We start from the raw sequence: 18,883 nt of genomic DNA on the forward strand, positions 1-18,883 counted from the left end.
GCTACATCTATAGTACATGATGCACAGAAACTTGTCTGGATTTGTCAGCAAAGCAGATACCAGCAGCTGATGACTCAATCTGGTGGCACAGTCAACAGAGTTCCATGAAGGAAGTGACTCCGGCTTGCAGCACTTACACATTCTGTTGTCTCTACTTGTAACGCCTGTGAAGGAATATAGTTTACAGGAAGTGGGCACTTTTGGGGCATTCTAGACTTGGAACAGGACAGCTGTATCAAGTTTAACTGTACAGGATTTGCCATCTCCACCATCGAGCTACTCACCAGTTCTGAAAGCATAAACCCTAGAATTCTGCAAGTCATTTGTTTCTTAGACCGATTCCAAAAGATTGGCATTCCAGGAGCCTGATTCTCCTGTCTGTCTCCTCTCTCTTACATTAGTCTTAACTGTCAGGATTTGCATAAATGTGCTAAGATAGCATGACTATATTCTAGCACATATTGAAGTCATTTATATCCTTCATATCACAGTATAACAATTTTGTTCCTTACTGCCACAATGATAGGAGTAAAGAAAGACCAGCAAAGTTTCCACCAGATGCAGGGTCTGTATCCCACCATCTCCTGGATGTTGTCATAAAATCTGTTAACACCTAGAACACAGAAATAAAAAGAAGAAAGAAATTTTTGTCTGACAGATGATGAAACCACAGCTGGTCTGAGATAATAAAGACCCTTTTAATGCACATTCAGTAATGTGGTCAAGGAGCATTTCTCTCAAAGTCTATATAGACTATGGCAAAACTTTGCAGTTAACGGAACAGGAGAAAAAATGCATGCAGATGCCATGAAAAACAGGACTTTTATATATCGTTCTCATTGCACCACATTGAGAAAGGAGGCTATGGGTCAAATCAGTGACGTTGTACCCGTTGCTGCCAGCCGTCAATTTAGCTCCATGAGTATGTTGAAAAGTTTCTTAACATCATTAGGTTGCAATGACAACACTATCACTCAGGTTAGCAAAAACTCTTCAAGCTTTGTTAGAATATAAGAGATTTAGTCTGAGATTTTCTAAAGAAGCCTTCATAATCCCAGGCTCAACTAGTAGGAGAGGGAATGAGAGGGTTCTTTAATGCCTTATACAGACGCATTAATTGCAAACAGCAGTTTTTGTTTACGTGTATGATCTACCACTATTCTGTCATCCTTCAAAAAGTGCAAACCTGCAGATCTGCACATTGTCCGCATCTGGGATACCTAGTGTTACATTTCTTTCTTATTCATATGCTGGATTCATATGGTGCATTGTTCCTTTCCATCCAAACATGGTTTATTCCTATTAAAGACCTCATCCAAAGCCCATTACAAGCAATGGAAAGTCTCCCACTGACTTCTGCGGGTTTTTGATCAAGCCCACAATGCAAATCAAAGTTGCTAAATTGTTCCTGTCTGACACAGAAATGATGACTGTTGCCGTTCTGGCCTGGACATGAGGCATATGGTAGTCAGCAAAGCCCTTACATCAAGATTCATATATGGACATGACCATGTTTGGCATAAGCATGGAACTGGGGCCGCAACCCAATATCAAGCTCGCAAACACCCCGGGCAGACTAGGGTGTACATTTTGTTGCCTTGCTTATGCACGGGCAGCAACTTTTTTTCAGCAAGGCTTTTAATCTTCAAAAGAAAAAAAATTGGGCCAATCTGTTCTGCATTCCTGTGTATCACTCCAGCAACGAAGAAGCAACTAGAGCTGGATCGGAAGAAAACTTCTTCATTCTAACACAGGATTACAAATAAATATGAAGACACACATGTAACACTTTCCTTCCCACAACTGCTGATATTATTCTCTGGGGTGTTTTAGAGAGTCATACACCATAGACCAAATTCCACACTAAGATGTGCATAACCTTCCGGGCTGTAAGGAGGTTGTACTCATGCAAATGAAAGCAAAATCTGGCCCCATATTTAGATAAACAGATTACTGAACAAAATGGGTCTTAATAAGTGAAACTGGCCCCTCTTTTTCACAAAACTTATAGTCTCACTACCCCATGCACCATGAAGAGACAAACATATCACATACCATAGCACCAGGATATAGAGATACACTCAAAGAATACAAGAAACAATAGGCTCATTCCACTTGCAGAGTAGTAATCAAACAGCTTGAACACATAAATTCCACCCTATGAGATACAAGAAACAAATGACTGAAGTGAGCACATTTCACCTGATATTTGTTTTGAAGACAGGTTAAGATTTCTCATTAATATTTTTGTAACTCTCTATTATTATTGGTTTATTTTTATTATGATTACTTTAAATTTGTAGTTTAATTTTCTGAAAAGCTATATAATGCTTAAGATTGTATTGATTGCCTTTTAAGAGATCAGTAGTTATTGAGAACTAGAATAATGTTAACCAATTAGCTTGCATATGTAAATTACAAACTCCTGATTGGCTCTGCATTCAGTAATTTTTCTGAACTAATTTGCAACCAGTCAATTCATAATAATAATAATGATAATAATAATAATAATACATTTTTGTTTCATAGTGTTGTCACTTAAGGATTTCAAAGAGCCTTAGGAGCCTTGGGTGAGATTCCCAACTGCGGTAAATCAGCATAGCTCTATTGACTTCAATCTGCTAATCTTTGCGTCTTGAGCAAATCTTCAGAGGGTAATGATAGTTTTTGTCCAGCTCCACTTTCTGCCCTCTTTAGTATATTTCCTTATAAATATATTAACCTTATAGCCACAGTGGAGGGTTTTTTCCATTCTTCAGCTTCTTAGTGAACTTGAACGAAACGATAAACATTGTAGGTAAGCTTTCAAAATAAAAATCCCTTTATATAAAACTTACCTGAGTAATATTGGACAGTCCTATCAGATAGGAAACAATGCACACAATAGCAATGAAAATTTCTCTTCGATTGCGTAGTAACTTTGGAAATTCATCCACCAAAGCTGTTATGAATCCTTCCACAGTACAGAACTGCAAGTAGAGTTACAGGTTACACACAACACAATGAAGCTGCAGTGTTAGATTTAAAGCAACATTTTCAAAAGCATTCAGCGCTGCCCCCATTGAAGTCAATGGAAAATTCAGTAGGTGCAACCATAGGCCGATGCTGAACACTTCTGAAAATCCCTTTTACTGGTTATTAAAATCTATGCCAAAAAATTATCCTTTTGGCACAACTCTTACAAATTACCATATGCTTCATTATGATCAAGTGTTGTTCTTTTGTGATGGAAGAAGAAGTGCATACAGCCTAAGCAAACAATTGTGCATGTGCTTGATTGGCATTTCTTACATGAAGAACATTAAATATATGCATAAAAGCTTGCCAGACTGGGCACCTCAACTGGAAGGTGAAAAACTCAGGGTTGGGTCCTTATTTGGTGTATATCACCGTAGCTCCATTCAGTCAATGGAATAATGCCAGTCTACACCAGCTGAGGATCTGAAACCCTATGGGGAAACTTAAGAAAAATTACCAACAGAAAGTTATTTCCGTGATGACAACTGAAATCATGCAAGCCTGCTGTATGTGCAGTTACAGTCATTTTTAGAAGTGAAATCACGACTTAGCCAATATTTGCAGTTCTTCTTATAGTGCATGAAATGTTTCATTAATAACTGATGGAGCAGTTAGACAGAAAAAAGAAGAAAGCCTGACAGCCTGTAGACATATCTTGTTTGTAATAATATTAGAGTATCTTCCTCAGCTGTTACAATAGCCTAGAGACAAGCTCTCTCAAGAATATTTTTGACCCAATTAATTTCACAGTAGTTCCCCAGAGTGAATGTTGTGGTTTATAGTTTTTCAGTGAACTCCAGGCTTGACAAAGGAAATAGCAAAAATAAGAATCTTTGGTTTCTTTTCATATCTCTTGGCAAAATGCCTTGCTTTTCTTTTTTGTTTTTAAACACTTCTTGGCAAGGGCTGCAATCAATCAGTTTGGCTATCAGAAAAACACAGATTTTTGTTCTAATTAATTAAAGACTATTGCAGTACTAGTCATATGTAAGCAGTCCTGCAGGTTATGTACCATCAATGCCATATGATTTAATAATCAAATGGAGAATTGTTATTTGCAAAGGTCCCTTACACTGCAACTGTGTGTATGGATCCCTGCATCGATGATGAACTTCAGAATGGCTTTATACAGGGCTCTTCATGCTCGTGACCAGTGGCAGAATCATGGTCTACAAAGGTATTTTGTAAATTAATGGAATTTAGAGAAAATGAAAATACTATCACTCCTTTGGCAATTAAAATATAAACCACCTAGTCCCTTTCTGTGATGGAAATATGTTCTTGCGGCTGTATGAAGTTTTCCAGTTTTTTTAAGCACTCCAAGTCCAGAAAAGATTTTCTCCAAAGTGTGATTCTTTCGCATCTTGTTTTTCAGTGCGGCAGACTGGCAGAACAGCTAAGCTCTATACTGACTATTCATTCCCAGATGAAATTCAAGATTAAGGTTAACATGTATAAAGTTCTTCCTGGTTTAGGCCCCAGTATCTCAGAGACCTGCTTCCTTTCCACACGCTACCATGACAACTGTGCTAGGCTGTCTCTCTTCTGTTTGTCCCTCAGGTGCCAGAGACAAGGTTTCTCCGTAGTAGCCATTTGCCTCTTGAATTCGCACCTATGGGTTATACTTCCAATCCTGCAATTTAGTACATTTAGAATGAGATGCAAGATGGCCTCTTGGTCCATACCTTCAGCTAGTTGCAGGTTCTCGAGTCTCCTTGCACTTGGTCTACTAGCTAGACTTTTCCAGTTATCAATTTAGCTGTTAAGTCAGGCGCTGCGGGGAGTCATAGCGTATATGATTCCTTTGTCAGGAAATATTTGTTGCGTCTAAACCTTTAAACTGTGTGCAAATATTGCCACAGTGATGGACACCTCAGAAATGTTTATAATCAACAATATAAAATTGTTATTAATTAAGGGGGAGGCCCTTTTGTTTGCAGAGTACACATCCTGCATACTGTACCTACTTTTGTTGCAGCCGCTGACTCTGAGGTTTGGAACTAGCAGTTCCTGTGGAAAGGAAAGTGGCTCAGTACCAGTTGCTGGCCTTCAGAAAATCCCAAACCCTTAGGTCCCCTCCCACAGCTGTCTACCCCATTCCACTAGAAGTGGTCCTGTACTCAATGATAGCTTACAGTGTGAAATGCACAGAAAGAGATACTGTATGTCATTAGAAAGACAAGGGAATCACCAATAAAAGATATTTACCTCACTCACCTTGCCTCTCCAATATCCTGGCGCCAACATGGCTACAACAACACTGCATACTGTGTGTCATGTCATACATACTACAGAAAATAATTACCCTTCCTTAGTAAGTATTTTAAAAGAATCAACAGTAAGCAACATTACCTGGCTGTCAATTCCAAGCATAAGCAACATGGAGAAGAACAGAATTGCCCACAATGGAGAGATAGGTAACTGTGTCACGGCTTCTGGATAAGCTAAAAATGCCAGTCCAGGACCTGGTAACAGAAACAAGAGATGGGTTATTAATTGTATATCTTTCTTTTAGCTTTGATACAATGCAACAGGATGGTCAGGGTATTTGCACTCTATGGTACTTCTGTTTTAGGTTTGTTTGTTAGTCTGAAGACTAATGAGGTGCAACTTGGGGTGGCATAGCGAGATCAGGGAAATAATAGAGAGAAAATAGACTCCTCTATAGAGAAAGAAGTGGTACCTCAGGTTCAAACGTTTTAAATTAGATGTAGTTCAAAATGCTGCTCCTAAAAGGCTGCCTTTATGAGTTTCGATACTGCAAATATGCTTGCCTCTCTGGGATAGAATTTGCATCTTCAGGCTCCTTGGTGAACTCTCTCTGCCTTGAACCTACACTCAAACAGCTGGTGATAGCTGTAACAGCCAGAACAGTCCTTAGGAAATGTGGAGACACTTCCCCTCTGATGTATGCAGAATAATAGATAAAAGGAATATAAAAGATAGCTCTGATGGAGATGCAGATTCACTTTCCAGTATTAAGAATAGGACCATTTGCTATTTCATGGAATGATTTCTATTGCAATATACACTACTCTAACATAAGAAGTGTCTTCTGACAGTCGTCAGGGCCAGATGCTTCAGAGAGAATGAACAGAACAGGGTAATTTTGAATGATCCATCCCGTCGTCCAGCACCAGCTTCTGGCAGTTGGAGGTTTAGGGGCACCCGGAGCACAAGGTTGCATTCCTGGCCATGTGGGTAATAGCCACTGATGGACCTATCCTATATGAATTTATCTAATTATTGTTTGAACTCAGTTCACAACATCCCCTGGCAACGAGTTTCACAGGATGACTTCGCACTATGTGAATAAGTACTTCCTTTTGTTAGTTTTAAACCCTCTGCCTATTAATTTTATCTAGTGATGACTAGTTCTTGTGTTATATGAAGGGGTAAGTAGCATTTTCCTATTCACTTTCTCCAAACCATTCATGATTTTATCAACCTCTACCATATTCCCTCTTAAACATCGCTTTTCTAAGATGAATAGTCTGAGTCTTTTTAATCTTTCCTCATATGGAAGGTGTTCCATGCCCCTTATCATTTTCTTTGACCTTCTCTGTACCTTCTCCAATTCTAATATGTCTTTTTTGAGAGGAAGCAACCAGAACTGCACACTGTATTCAAGGTGGGCATACCATGGATTTATATAGTGGCATTAAGATATTTTCTGTTTCATTATCTATTCCTTTCCTAATGGTTCCGAACATTCGGTTCGCTTTTTTGACTGCTGCTGTACATTGAGCAGATGTATTCAGGGAACTATCCACGATGACTCAAAGATCTTCTTGAGTGGTAACAGCTAATTTAGATCCCACCATTTTGTATTTGTAGTTGTGATTATTGTTTCCAATGTGCATTACTTTGCATTTTTCAGCATTGAATTTCAGCTGCTGTTTTGTTGCCCAGTCACCTAGTTTAGGGAGATCCTTCTGTAATATTTCACTTTCAGCTTTGGACTTAACTATCTTGAGTAATTTTGTGTCAACTGCAAATTTTGCCACGTCACTGTTCACTCCTTTGTCCAGATCATTTATGAATACGTAGAACAGCACTGGTCCCAGTATGCTTGGTCTTTTTACTATGAAACACAAGAAGTGGAAGGTGACGGGGGAAATGACCCTTATTAAAAAAGGAAAGACTGTGTTTTTGTTGTCTCAGCACATTGGGAACTAGCTGTTGGTAGGCTGATGGAGAAACTCATAGTAGTCTAAAGTAATCATAGAAATAAAATTGGAGTGCCTCTTCCTCAAGTGGACATCCTAGTTATTAACTGTAAATTCAATATAATCCTTATTCAGTTTTCACAGAAAATAACTACATCTGTGATAACTGGCAGGGACATACTGTAGCTTTTCGAACAGCGAAGCAGCAAACATTAGATATCTGAATGTTATCATCTTCCAAGATGCTTACCTTCCAATGTCCTCATTGCATATACTTCGACCTTTGCTGATCAGCATTATTAATATGATTGGAATGCCTCCCACATGGCAAAAATCCCAGAAAGAGAAATATGCCCTTGCTTTTGCTGTGTTCATGTGCATCAATCAAACACAAAGCAAAGGTTGTGATGGTAGTGTCTTTAAAACTATCACTTCATACTACTTTTTACAAAATGAAACTGGAGCATTTAGAGAAAATGATGTCAGGAATAAATACATCAAGACTCAAAGAGCAAATATTTCAGATGGCAATTTGCAACCCTGTCAGAAAAGATGCGATGAATTATCAAGCCTACATGTTTAAAAAGAATATTAGAGGTGGGCCCAACCCAATATAGCAGATCTGAATTGCTCCATAATTTTGGGTTGTGGATTCTGAACTAGGATCTGCATCCACATTTGGGGGTTGGTTCCTATCTCTGGACCAGACCAAAAATCCCAGCTTGAACTAATGCGCTTATACTATACAGCGTATGAAATCCACATGTGGACCCAAGCTCCTTTCTAATAATGATGATGCTCTATACCTAACAAAAGGGAGCAAATATTATTCATAGCTTAATCCAAATCACAGTCTGATTATATAAAGGAGGATGTGAACCACATTTTTTCCAGTGTTGCTTCATGAGTTGAGGAGCAAAACAGAGTCTGCTTCCAAAATCAAATCCCAGCAGGAACATGGAACTGCCAAACCAGATCTGGCTATTGCACAGCATCTGTAGTGTAATTGTCAAATGAAATATACATAATATTCCAAAAGCCAGAGCCATAGCAAATATCATAAGATGCCTTTCCCAATTTATGTAGCCTATCTCCTGTCGTAAAATCTAAGGAATGCCATCTGGCTGGTATTTTTCATTACTATTTGCATATTCTATTATACCAACAACACTGAGAGAAGTAGCATTACAGCACTATACAAACCAGAGAGTCATGTGCTCTCTGATTCTACAGAAAGGCTCTTTACAAGAGCAGCTGCTGATAATATTGACTAAAATCGAAGTCCAAAGACAGCCATATCATAGTTTCATGATACTGCATATTACTTTTTCAGAATCAAGGAGATGTGAAGCTCTGAATATGTGGAAGAAAAATTTTTTGACAAATAATACGTGGTACCTGTTTTGGATTTTAAGTATTATATCAACATTAGAAGAGTTTACTTCAAGATTAGAAACCAACACAGCTCTCTGAACTAGTCCACTTCTGTCTTAACTCTCTCTCCACTGTCCAAACATCACTGGGTAAAGTAGTATTTTGGACAAAAAAAAAACTCCAAACATAATTATGACACAAAACAAACATTACTAGCCCAGTCATAATCTCTTAGCAGATTAACTGTGATTTACTTAACATAGAGTCCTTTTTTTGTAAACTGGGCTGAAAGTGGGGGGGGGAGGGGGCTAAATTCAGGAAGGTCATTTAATAATTTCCCCATAAGTGTACTGCTGTCATAACTACTCTGTAATTGTGGGTCACTCTGGTATTTGTCTAATATTTTAAAAATGTAAGAACCAAACTGTAAAGAGAGAATGACCCACGCTGAAAACATTCTTGCTGTTTCTGTTTCCTTTCTGCTCATCTCACATCGTAAGGAAGAGCCCACGAGATTTTGCCAAGAGTTGCTAAATGCACCTGTAAGAATACATAGAGTAGCAGATGCACACTACTATTTTTCAGCATGAAGCAGCTACAGCTGTTAGTTTATCAATCAAACTTACTTTAATAAGTTAAAGTGACTAATTATCCTATATAATAAAATTGATGTAATATAAATATTGGACATATATGCATATTAGAGTCCACTGAACAAAAAGAATGGGCGAGCAGAAGTCGAAGAACATCATCGCTATTAGAGTTGTGCTCGTCTGGCTGCTTTTGCTTCATAAAGGTATGAGAGAGCATTTTTGGTTTTAAATCCTATGGATGTGTAACTTCCAAGTTTTGCTTTGAGATTGTTTGAATTCTTGAACCCATGTCTTTCAAAGCAAAAATCTCAGAAAGTGCACACACACACACAAAGGTGAATACTGTAGTCAATTTTAACAGCTGCAGCTACTCAATGAACTGCTTCACTATTTTTTTTAAACCTTCAAGAACCTGACAATTTCAAAGCAAAATTCACTTGATTTTGAGTCAAAACTATGGAAAAACTGACTCATGCAGTTTCAGTGCAAACCCATGAACTGACCCAGGTTTATTCCATAGAGCATCCAAGTCCACTTGAAACTGACAACTACATTCTTACGATCCTCAAAGGACCTCTGAATTAACAGGGAGCTTGTGTGGCAAATTACTTATTACAAGAAAATTATTATTGAACTGGTGTTACGGCATACGCTCAGTACCACCTCTGAAGATACTACAGTTTGGACTAGGGGTGTGTGAATTGCAGCGTGCACCAAAATGCTGCAGAGTGTGGATGCTGTGAACATGAACTGTTTGAAGAGGAGTATGTTAATGCGAACTAGGAACCTTACAGTCACACCTGCAGTCTCCACATGCGGGAGTTAAAGTGCAGAGCTTTGTTGGACATGGCTTTTCACACCCCCATATTCCAAACTGTGGGGCATAGCAGACAAGTCTGAGGACTGCTCTTATTTTGCAGTCGCATTTTCTCTTTTCTATATCTCTGCATCAGAGATTTTTTCACACACACACACACACGCGCACACGCGCACACACACACACACACACACACACACACACACACACACACACACACACACACACACACACACACACACACACACCTCAAGCCAACCAAGTTTCATGAGGTTCCAGGTTTCCTTTCAAACATTTCACAGATATCTGAACAGTATGAGACAAAGCTGGTATTTCTGTTTAAAATAATTCAGTGCATATTAATTAGTATCCCCCCCAAAATAAAAAAATAAATAAAAAGCTAGATATTAAACCATTTAACTTTGTATTAAAGTTTGATTTATAAATGGTTTATAATGGGTTAATAAATGACTAATAGATTTTATGAGCATGTTACAGACATGAATACTTTGTGTTACAGATCCCTATAAGCACATCAATAGAAGGTGTTAGTAATAAGCCATCTATTGACGTATTGGACTGTATGATGACTGATTAGCAATGTATTAAAACATCTATTAACCCTTTGTAAACTATTTATAAATGGAAGTTGACTGCACAGCTTAACACATTAAACTCTCTTACATTTCCTTGACTATAGAAATGGTAGCCATTTGAACAAAGCCTGGAAATTCAGCTGGCTATCATTTCCTGCTTCAATATTCTATATGTAATATCCATGCCAAATGGATCTGATCAGTGTTTTTCTTATCCCTCGTCTATAAAACCATTCTGTGATATTCCCAGAAGGGACAATTATAGGTGGAATAATCAGAACAGAAACAGTCTTCTCCTGTTATATTGTCTGAACTTCCTGCTGACACACCAACGCAGCCTCCTTTCAGGCTGCACTTAATAAAGTCATTGTTAGCTAGCAGTGGGAGTGCAGGAAAAGGATTATTGTGGACATCTTCGAACTCTTGTTGCACTTGTCCTTGTTGAATCTCATCAGATTTCTTTTGGCCCAATCCTCCAATTTGTCTAGGTCACTCTGGACCCTATCCCTACCCTCAAGCTTATCTACCTCTCCCCCGAGTTTAGTGTCATCTGCAAACTTGCTGAGGGTGCAATTAATCCCATCATCCAGATCATTAATAAAGATGAAGAAAACCGGCCCCAGGATTGACCCCTGGGACACTCCGCTTGATACTGGTGCCAACTAGACATCGAGCTCTTGATCACTACCCGTTGAGCCTGACAATTGAGCCAGCTTTCTATCCACCTTATAGTCCATTCATCCAATCCATAATTGTTTAACTTGCTGGCAAGAATACTTTGGGTCACTATCAAAAGCTTTGCTAAAGTCAAGATATATCACATCCACTGCTTTCCCCATATCCACAGAGCCAGTTATCTCATCATAGAAGATAGGTTGGTCAGGCGTGACTTGCCCTTGGTGAATCCATGTTGACTGTTCTTGATCACCTTCCTCTCCTCCAAGTGCTTCAAAATGGATTCATTGAGGACCTGCTCCATGATTTTGCTGAGGACTGAAGTGAGGCTGACCGGTCTTTCTTCCCTTTTTAAAATATGGGCATTATATTTTCCTTTTTCCAATCATCCGGGACCTCCCCCAATCGCCACAAATTTTTAGAGATAATGGCCAATGGCTCTGCAATCACATCAGCCAACTTCCTCAGCACCCTTGCATGCATTAGCTCTGGACCAGCTTTTCTAAATAGTCCTTAACTGGTTCTTTCACCACTGAGGGCTGCTCACCTCCTCCCCATACTGTGTTGCCCGGTGCAGCAGTCTGGGAGCTGACCTTGTCTGTGAAGACCAAGGCAAAAAAAGCATTGAGTACTTCAGCTTTTTCCACATCATGTGTCACTAGGTTGCCTCCCCCATTCAGTAAGGGTCCCATACTTTCCCTGACCTTCTTCTTGTTGCTAACATACCTGTCAAAACCCTTCTTGTTACCCTTCACATCCCTTGCTAGCTGCAACTCCAATCGTTCCTTGGCCTTCCTGATTACACCACTGCATGCTTGAGCAATATTTTTATACTCCTCCCTAGTCATCTGTCCATATTTCCACATATTGTAAGCTTCCTTTTTGAGTTTAAGCTCACCGAAGATTTCACTGTTAAGCCAAGTTGGTCGCCTGCCATATTTGCTATTCTTTCTGCACATCAGGATGGTTTGTTCCTGCACCCTCAATAAGGCTTCTTTAAAATACAGCCAGCTCTCCTGGACTCCTTTCCCCCACATATTAGCCTCCCAGGGGATCCTGCCCATCAGTTCCCTAAGAGAGTCAAAGTCTGCTTTTCTGAAGTTCGGTGTCCGTATTTTGCTACTCTCCTTTCTTCCTTTTGTGAGGAACCTGAACTCAACCATCTCATGGTCACTGCTCCCTAGGTTGCCACCCACTTCTACTTCTCCTACCAATTCTTCCCTATTGTAAGCAGCAGGTCAAGAGGAGCATGGCCCCTAGTTGGTTCCTCCAGCACTTGTACCAGGAAGTTGTCCCCAACACTCTCCAAAAACTTCCTGGATTGTCTGTGCATTGCTGTATTGCTCACCCAGCAGATGTCAGGGTGATTGAAGTCCCCCATTAGAACCAGGGCCTGTGATCTGGAAACTTCAGTTACTTGTCCAAAGAAAGCCTCATCTACCTCATCCTTCTGAAATGGTGGTCTATAGCACACGCCCACCATGACATCACTCTTGTTGTACTCGCCTCTAAACTTAACCCAAAGACTCTCAACAAGCTTTTCTCCAGTTTCATACTGGAGCTCTGAGCAATCATACCACTCTCTTACATAGAATGCAACTCCTCCACTTTTCCTCCCATATCTGTCCTTCCTGAACAGTTTATATCCACAGCACACGTCCAGTCTGAAGGATGGTCTTTTTTCCTCATAATTTCTTGGGAGTAATTATATCCTTGTTACCCTTCATTCCTTATTATTCTGGCCAGGGCCGTCGTTAGGCATATGCAGCATACGCCACTGCTAGGGCACCCAAAAATTTGGGGCACCCGTGGGTCTTAGTGTCCACCTACCCACTTGTTCCTATCCCTGTTCTGACCCTTCCTGCAGGCTCCCAACACAGCTGGCTGCTGCAGCCTGTTGAGTCTTCCTCCAGAGGGGATCTAGTACTTAAAAGTGAAAAAGGCTTCCAGCCTGCCAGACCTATTAGCACAACACTGAAACTGTTAAAGGGCCATTCAAGTGGTAATGAAGCCCTTTAGCAGGCATTTGCCAACCCCCAGGTAGATACTGTCAGTTTCTTAATTTACTGACAAAAACAGTTGTGCATTACTGCAATATTTAGTTTACTCAGAACATGTTAGTCTACAGGACCTTAGTTTAAAATTTGCTTTAAAAATATTTCATTAGTGTGTTGCTGAAGATTACAAAATCACATCTCTAAAAAATCCTTGCATAGATGTTTAGATGCACAATCTAAGTATTCATCTTTAGCCTTAAATGCTTGTACCGTCAGACATAGTTTTTAAAATAAATCCTTTAAAAGACCACCCTTATCTAAAATACACATAGGAGCCCGGGTTGCCGTCGGGCATATGGGCACCGGTTTAATAATACTGCATAGGGCACCATAAATCCTAAGGATGACCCTGATTCTGGCCCCTGATGATTGCCTCTTTTGGTACACACAGGTTGTGCAAATGTTTGGAACAAAAATGGTGAAACCAGCCTGATTTTGTTGGAAACTCAAAGTAGGATCGTGGAAAACTTTCTCAATATCATAAGTTTTCTGAGTGAACCTGAGATGATTCATGGTTTAGCTCCAAACCAGGTGGAAACATGAATATTTCAACTTATCTTCACTTTTATTTTTAGTTCATTGAAATAAACTAAGCAAAATCTCAAAGGTATTTCCAAAGTTCCCTGTTCCATTGCAACTTTCCACCTGTCTCAACACCTGCTAGTTAGTCCTTTCATATGGCCTTTACTGGATAATGTAATCTGTTATAAATCTTGGCGTTAGTACATTGTAAAATTACATTTCAAAATAGGTTAAGGGTTACTACACAATGAAATTCCATTCTTCATTAGACATATTTATCTTAACTGCAAAGCAGCATGGGAGTTTTTCACTCCAGCAAGCCCTATAATCTTTCTTGGACTATCTTAAATGTGAACAAATAATTAAATGGAATTATTGGATAAAATATATATTGCTGCAAACAGACTAATGGATGCCACTGAATTGCTTAAAGAAATAGGTTGCCTACCTGATGCTGCAACATCTTCAAGAGGCCTCTTTGTGACATTAGCCATGAATCCAACAATAGAGAAGATAACAAAGCCAGCAAACATACTTGTGCATGAATTTATGCAGCACACTACGATGGAATCCCTGAAACAAAGACAGAGGTACATTAGACTAATAAACAAAGTAATATTGATTACCTTCCAGGATTTCTATTATCCTCATTGAGAGATGGTCTTATGGTTAAGGCACTTGACTGGGGACTCAGCACTTCTGGATTCAGTTTTTTGACATACTTTCTCTGTGACCTTGGACAAGTCACATAATTTCTCTGGGCCTCAATTCCCTATTAGTAAAATGGGGATATTACTACTTTGGTCTTTTCTATTTAGATTCTTTGATCTTAGGACCCAGAAATGTTTCTTGCTACGTATTTGTACAGCCCCCAGCACAGTGAGGCCCTGATCTCAGTAGGGATGTCTAAGTCCTACTATAATACATATAACAATACATTTACCTGTAAACATTGTTGTGGAAAGGGTTGTAACTTCCAAGAGCAATCAGTGAACCAAGACCCAAACCATAGGAGAAAAAAATCTGAGTGGCAGCATCGAGCCAGACCTAATTGGAGAAAGCAAATTTTTTTTACTATGTGTAGATGTACACTTTGGTGGCTGCTTAGGTACTTTGTTAATGGTGAGCAATTAGCACTGAACTTTGGTTTACAAGGATTAAATGTTTACCTCAGAATCAGAAAGCTTACTGAAGTTAGGAGTGATATAGAATAAAATGCCTTCCTTTGCTCCAGGCAGTGTCACTCCACGGAAGAACAGGATAACCAGCATGATGTATGGATAAGTAGCAGAGAAATATACCACCTAATAGAAAGAAACAAGGAATTGTAAGCATGGAGTTAGAATGGGCTCTTTGCATTAACTTTCAGTAGCTTTAGCTATCTGCTTCACAAAAATACAGTGATAGGAACCCAGATTTGTTTTTCAATCTGCAATACTGGGCAAGGGTCAAATTTGGTGGGGAAGTGACGGTATACTGCTCTTTATTCCCATACACCAGGTCCAGAATCCTCTACTTACCAAATGTAAATAACATCCCCCTCCAACTGCTCTGCCACCTGCTCTTAGGGCCAGAGGCTGGGGAGAGGGCAGGGTTGCCCCTGAGGCACTGGTTCACACTGCTCTTGTCCTCATTGCTGGCAGTGTGAGCACCAGCACTGCCATGCAGAGCTCAGCCTGGAGGAGAGCACCATATGCCTCTGTTCTTCCCATCCCGTGAGCTCTATCCCTGCTAGCAGGGATCTGCTCCTACATCAGGCAGAGGGGAGAGGTGGAAGACATTTGTTGGTGACAGAATTGCCCTGCAGTGGATCTTGACATCATCTGGCTTCCAAAAGCCCTGGGATAGATTGTTGGGAAGACAGGCCACAAAAATGGATTAGCTGCCTCCTTGGAAAGTATGAAAGGAGGAGGAGAAGGGAAATTCTGGATTGCAGCCATTTTCTTTGAACAGGCTAAATCCAACTATCAGCTTAACCTGAAAGTGGAGCCTGGCTCTTACTGACCAGTAAGAAGGCCTTCAGTTGGCCACATCAAAGTTTATGTGCGAAGTTCACTTAAGTGCAGTATGGTAACATCACTAGAGTGGAGTCTGAATCTGACAACTATACTATGGCTATGTCTTCACTACCGCTGGATCGATGCACCAGGGGTTGATTTAGCAGGTCTAGCGAACACCCGCTAAATTGATGGCAGAGCGCTCTCCAGTCAACCCCGGTACTCCACCTCGAACAAGAAGAGTAAGGTAAGTCAATGGGAGAGTGTCTCCCGTTGACCCAGCGCTGTTTAGACACTGCAGTAAGTCAACCTAAGCTACGTCGACCTAGGCTGACTTACCACAGTAGCGTAGACATAGCCTTAGTTCTCTCTTCAGATAAGTGACAAATCGTTTGCATGTTGTCATCAGTCTATATGAAGGGAGCAGACATACACTTAGCAGTCACTAAATTAGCTCCTTTCAGTTATGTGTATTTTGCTGCCTAATGATAGTGTTTTATATCTTATTGGTGTGCCAAATCCTGGTCCCCTGCACAAAGGCCAATGTCCTATGTGGGGACTGATGGTGTAGAATCCTGCACCCCAACCCAGCAGTAGGCTGCAGCTGCTGCTACAGACAGTGAGCTGCAGCAGCACATACCTCCATGGCACTTCTTCCCGGGACTTGCTAATTTGGGGAGGTGTTTTTTAGTCACAGAAGAGGTAGTGGGCACAACATAAGAACACGGTGAAGCCCAAGGGTCTATGCTAAATGCTGTTCCCAGTCCCAGGCCATCCCCAGGGAAGTAGGGAGGGAGTAGTCTTTACCTTCCCTGAAGCACAATGACAGCAATTTTGACTGGCCCCAGCAAGGACTGTGCAAGGGGGAAAGGCTCTTTGTACCTCTTCCAACCCAGCGTCAGCTGCATAAAGGCCAGGCCTCAGAATTATACTGTAGCTACATTTCAAATTCATGTAGTTAATGTACAGTGAATGTAGTTTTTGGTAAATACACTGAAATTATATTACTATCACCAGCGGATATTCATAGTATAGGTACATAGTAATGAGAATACAGGAGTGTTGGAAAGTGTAAGTCCTCGTGGCAGAGTTAAGGTTTAACATAAGGACTTAATGGTCTAGTATGGGATTTATAAGTATTAATGGTCATAGAAGACCCTGAATGAGAATTTCAAAACTGTTGCATGTTTCAGGGTTTTTTTTTTTGCCTGATTCTCATGTATTCTAAGGCTGTTTTAGCCTGCCCTGGCAGGCTAAAGGGGCCTCAAACTGGATGTTACCAACCTGCTCCCCTTTACACTGCCATTGTGGTGCAAAGAAGCCTTAGGGTAGCTAAGAATCAAGTCCTTAAACTATAACCTCCCCCCCACCACACACACACACAGCTGCTTCATTAAGTGGGCACTTACTTGTTGATCCAAAGTATGAAGTTGTGAATTTCTTCTTATGCACAGGATTTTGTGCAAAGTACAGGTGACAGGTACAGGTAGATTACTAAACATATTGGGCCAGATTCACCAACTGTGGTGCAGGGAGGTGTACATCACATCTACATCCATTTTACATGGTTTTAAATTGACGCATTTTTCGTGAAGCTTTCCATTATTTTTGTATGGACATTTTTAGTCATTGTTTGCAGTGTTGTAGCTGTGTTGGTTCCAGGAGATGAGTGGGCAACTGCCCACTTCATTTTAAGTGGAGTTCTACAACATGTGTGTGTGAACTCTTATGCTGAACAATCTGTCCCATTTTGTATATAGCTTGGACACTCTATTGCCTTCTCCAGAGCTGAGGAAGAGCTCTGTGAAGCTTGAAAGCTTGCCCCTTTCACAAATAGAGGTTGATGCTACAAAAGATATTCCCTCACCCATCTGGTGTCTCTCTCTCATTGTTAGTAATTATCAAGTAATTTTTGAATAATTATCAAAACCCTTCATACACTGTTACAAAGAGATCCAAGGGTGAAAAAATAGAAGATTTTATACTTTATAGTAAGGCAGCATTCAATATCTCAGAGGCATTTTCCAGCAAGATGGCTGTCACTAGTACATCTTACCTTATGAATTTTCAGAATACTTGGTTGAGCAAAATAGGCACAGTTTCAATTTAAAAGCATGTACAACAGTTCTAAATCTTACCTTTCCTGTCCAGCCTACCCCCTTCCAGATGCAAAAATACACTAGAATCCAGGCAATTGCCAGTGTAATCGCTAATGGCCATCGGATTTGCCCTGGCTTTTCCAATCCATCTGTCATTTGGTGCATGTTGCGTCTAGAATCAGCAAAAAGAATGGTGCATTTGACAACTGCTTATTCCAAAGTGAGTATGTATATGTATTATAACAAGCTGAACTATGCATATGCACACAAATGATGTATAGAGAGATTCTGCTCTGCTTACTCCCAAAATTCGACCACAGCACTTGTCATGTTGGTGGTATTTGCTATACTGTAATTGGAGAAACAGTACTCTGTGTTCCATGAGTTTCCACAGTGTCTCCAAGGAAGAGTCTATTTAAAAAGAAAAAATATGAGTCAAACTACTGACAATGTTTTACAAGTAAGAATTACCTCAGTTATATCCTCTGACTAGGAATGACAGCTGACTCGAAAACTAATGTAGGTTGAGTTCTGCACTGCACGTATGTCCCTGGGGGAATGCCTGCCATAAAAGTTATTTTTCTTCTCTATTATATGAATCAAATGTAAAAATGTTTCCTCCTTTCTTCACCATATCAGCCAAAAATGTTTCAGAATCAGCTATGCCTCTCACAATGTGAGAGTGTATTGACAGTTCTTTAAGCTACGGCTGCTCTGGAGAGGACCTCAAGAGTCATTGTTACATTAAAGGTAATGAAATGTGACTATTGTTGAGCACACCATTTCCAAAGGTTTCAGTTTTCCTCTCAGACTGAGGAGGAGAGATGTTTACAGGAACTTGAACTACAGCTGATATTTTCCAGTGGTATTTTATACAACAGTGTTCCTTACTTTAAGAATTGATATTTTGATAAAAACCAGAATCCAATGACTGAATATCTGTGCAAGTAATTTTGGACAATGTTG

The 18,883-nt window shown here is 40.1% G+C and overlaps 1 protein-coding gene across 6 annotated transcripts in view; it reads right to left on the bottom strand.

The window, feature by feature from the left end:
• The window catches only part of SLC6A1 (solute carrier family 6 member 1), a 130,540-nt gene that overhangs the window by 13,302 nt on the left and 98,355 nt on the right, over positions 1-18,883 (bottom strand). For all 6 annotated transcript variants that reach the window (XM_043551357.1, XM_037905443.2, XM_037905442.2 and 3 more), the window contains 9 exons: positions 18,219-18,328; positions 17,957-18,089; positions 14,991-15,125; positions 14,765-14,868; positions 14,270-14,394; positions 5,371-5,483; positions 2,838-2,969; positions 2,056-2,158; positions 513-613 (listed from right to left, as the gene is read on the bottom strand). In XM_043551357.1, coding sequence (XP_043407292.1) covers positions 513-613; positions 2,056-2,158; positions 2,838-2,969; positions 5,371-5,483; positions 14,270-14,394; positions 14,765-14,868; positions 14,991-15,125; positions 17,957-18,089; positions 18,219-18,328 — 1,056 coding nt within the window. The remainder of the gene's footprint in view (positions 1-512; positions 614-2,055; positions 2,159-2,837; positions 2,970-5,370; positions 5,484-14,269; positions 14,395-14,764; positions 14,869-14,990; positions 15,126-17,956; positions 18,090-18,218; positions 18,329-18,883) is intronic.

The sequence above is a fragment of the Chelonia mydas genome, chromosome 7 (genome assembly GCF_015237465.2).
Source record: "Chelonia mydas isolate rCheMyd1 chromosome 7, rCheMyd1.pri.v2, whole genome shotgun sequence".
Taxonomy (NCBI): domain Eukaryota; kingdom Metazoa; phylum Chordata; order Testudines; family Cheloniidae; genus Chelonia; species Chelonia mydas.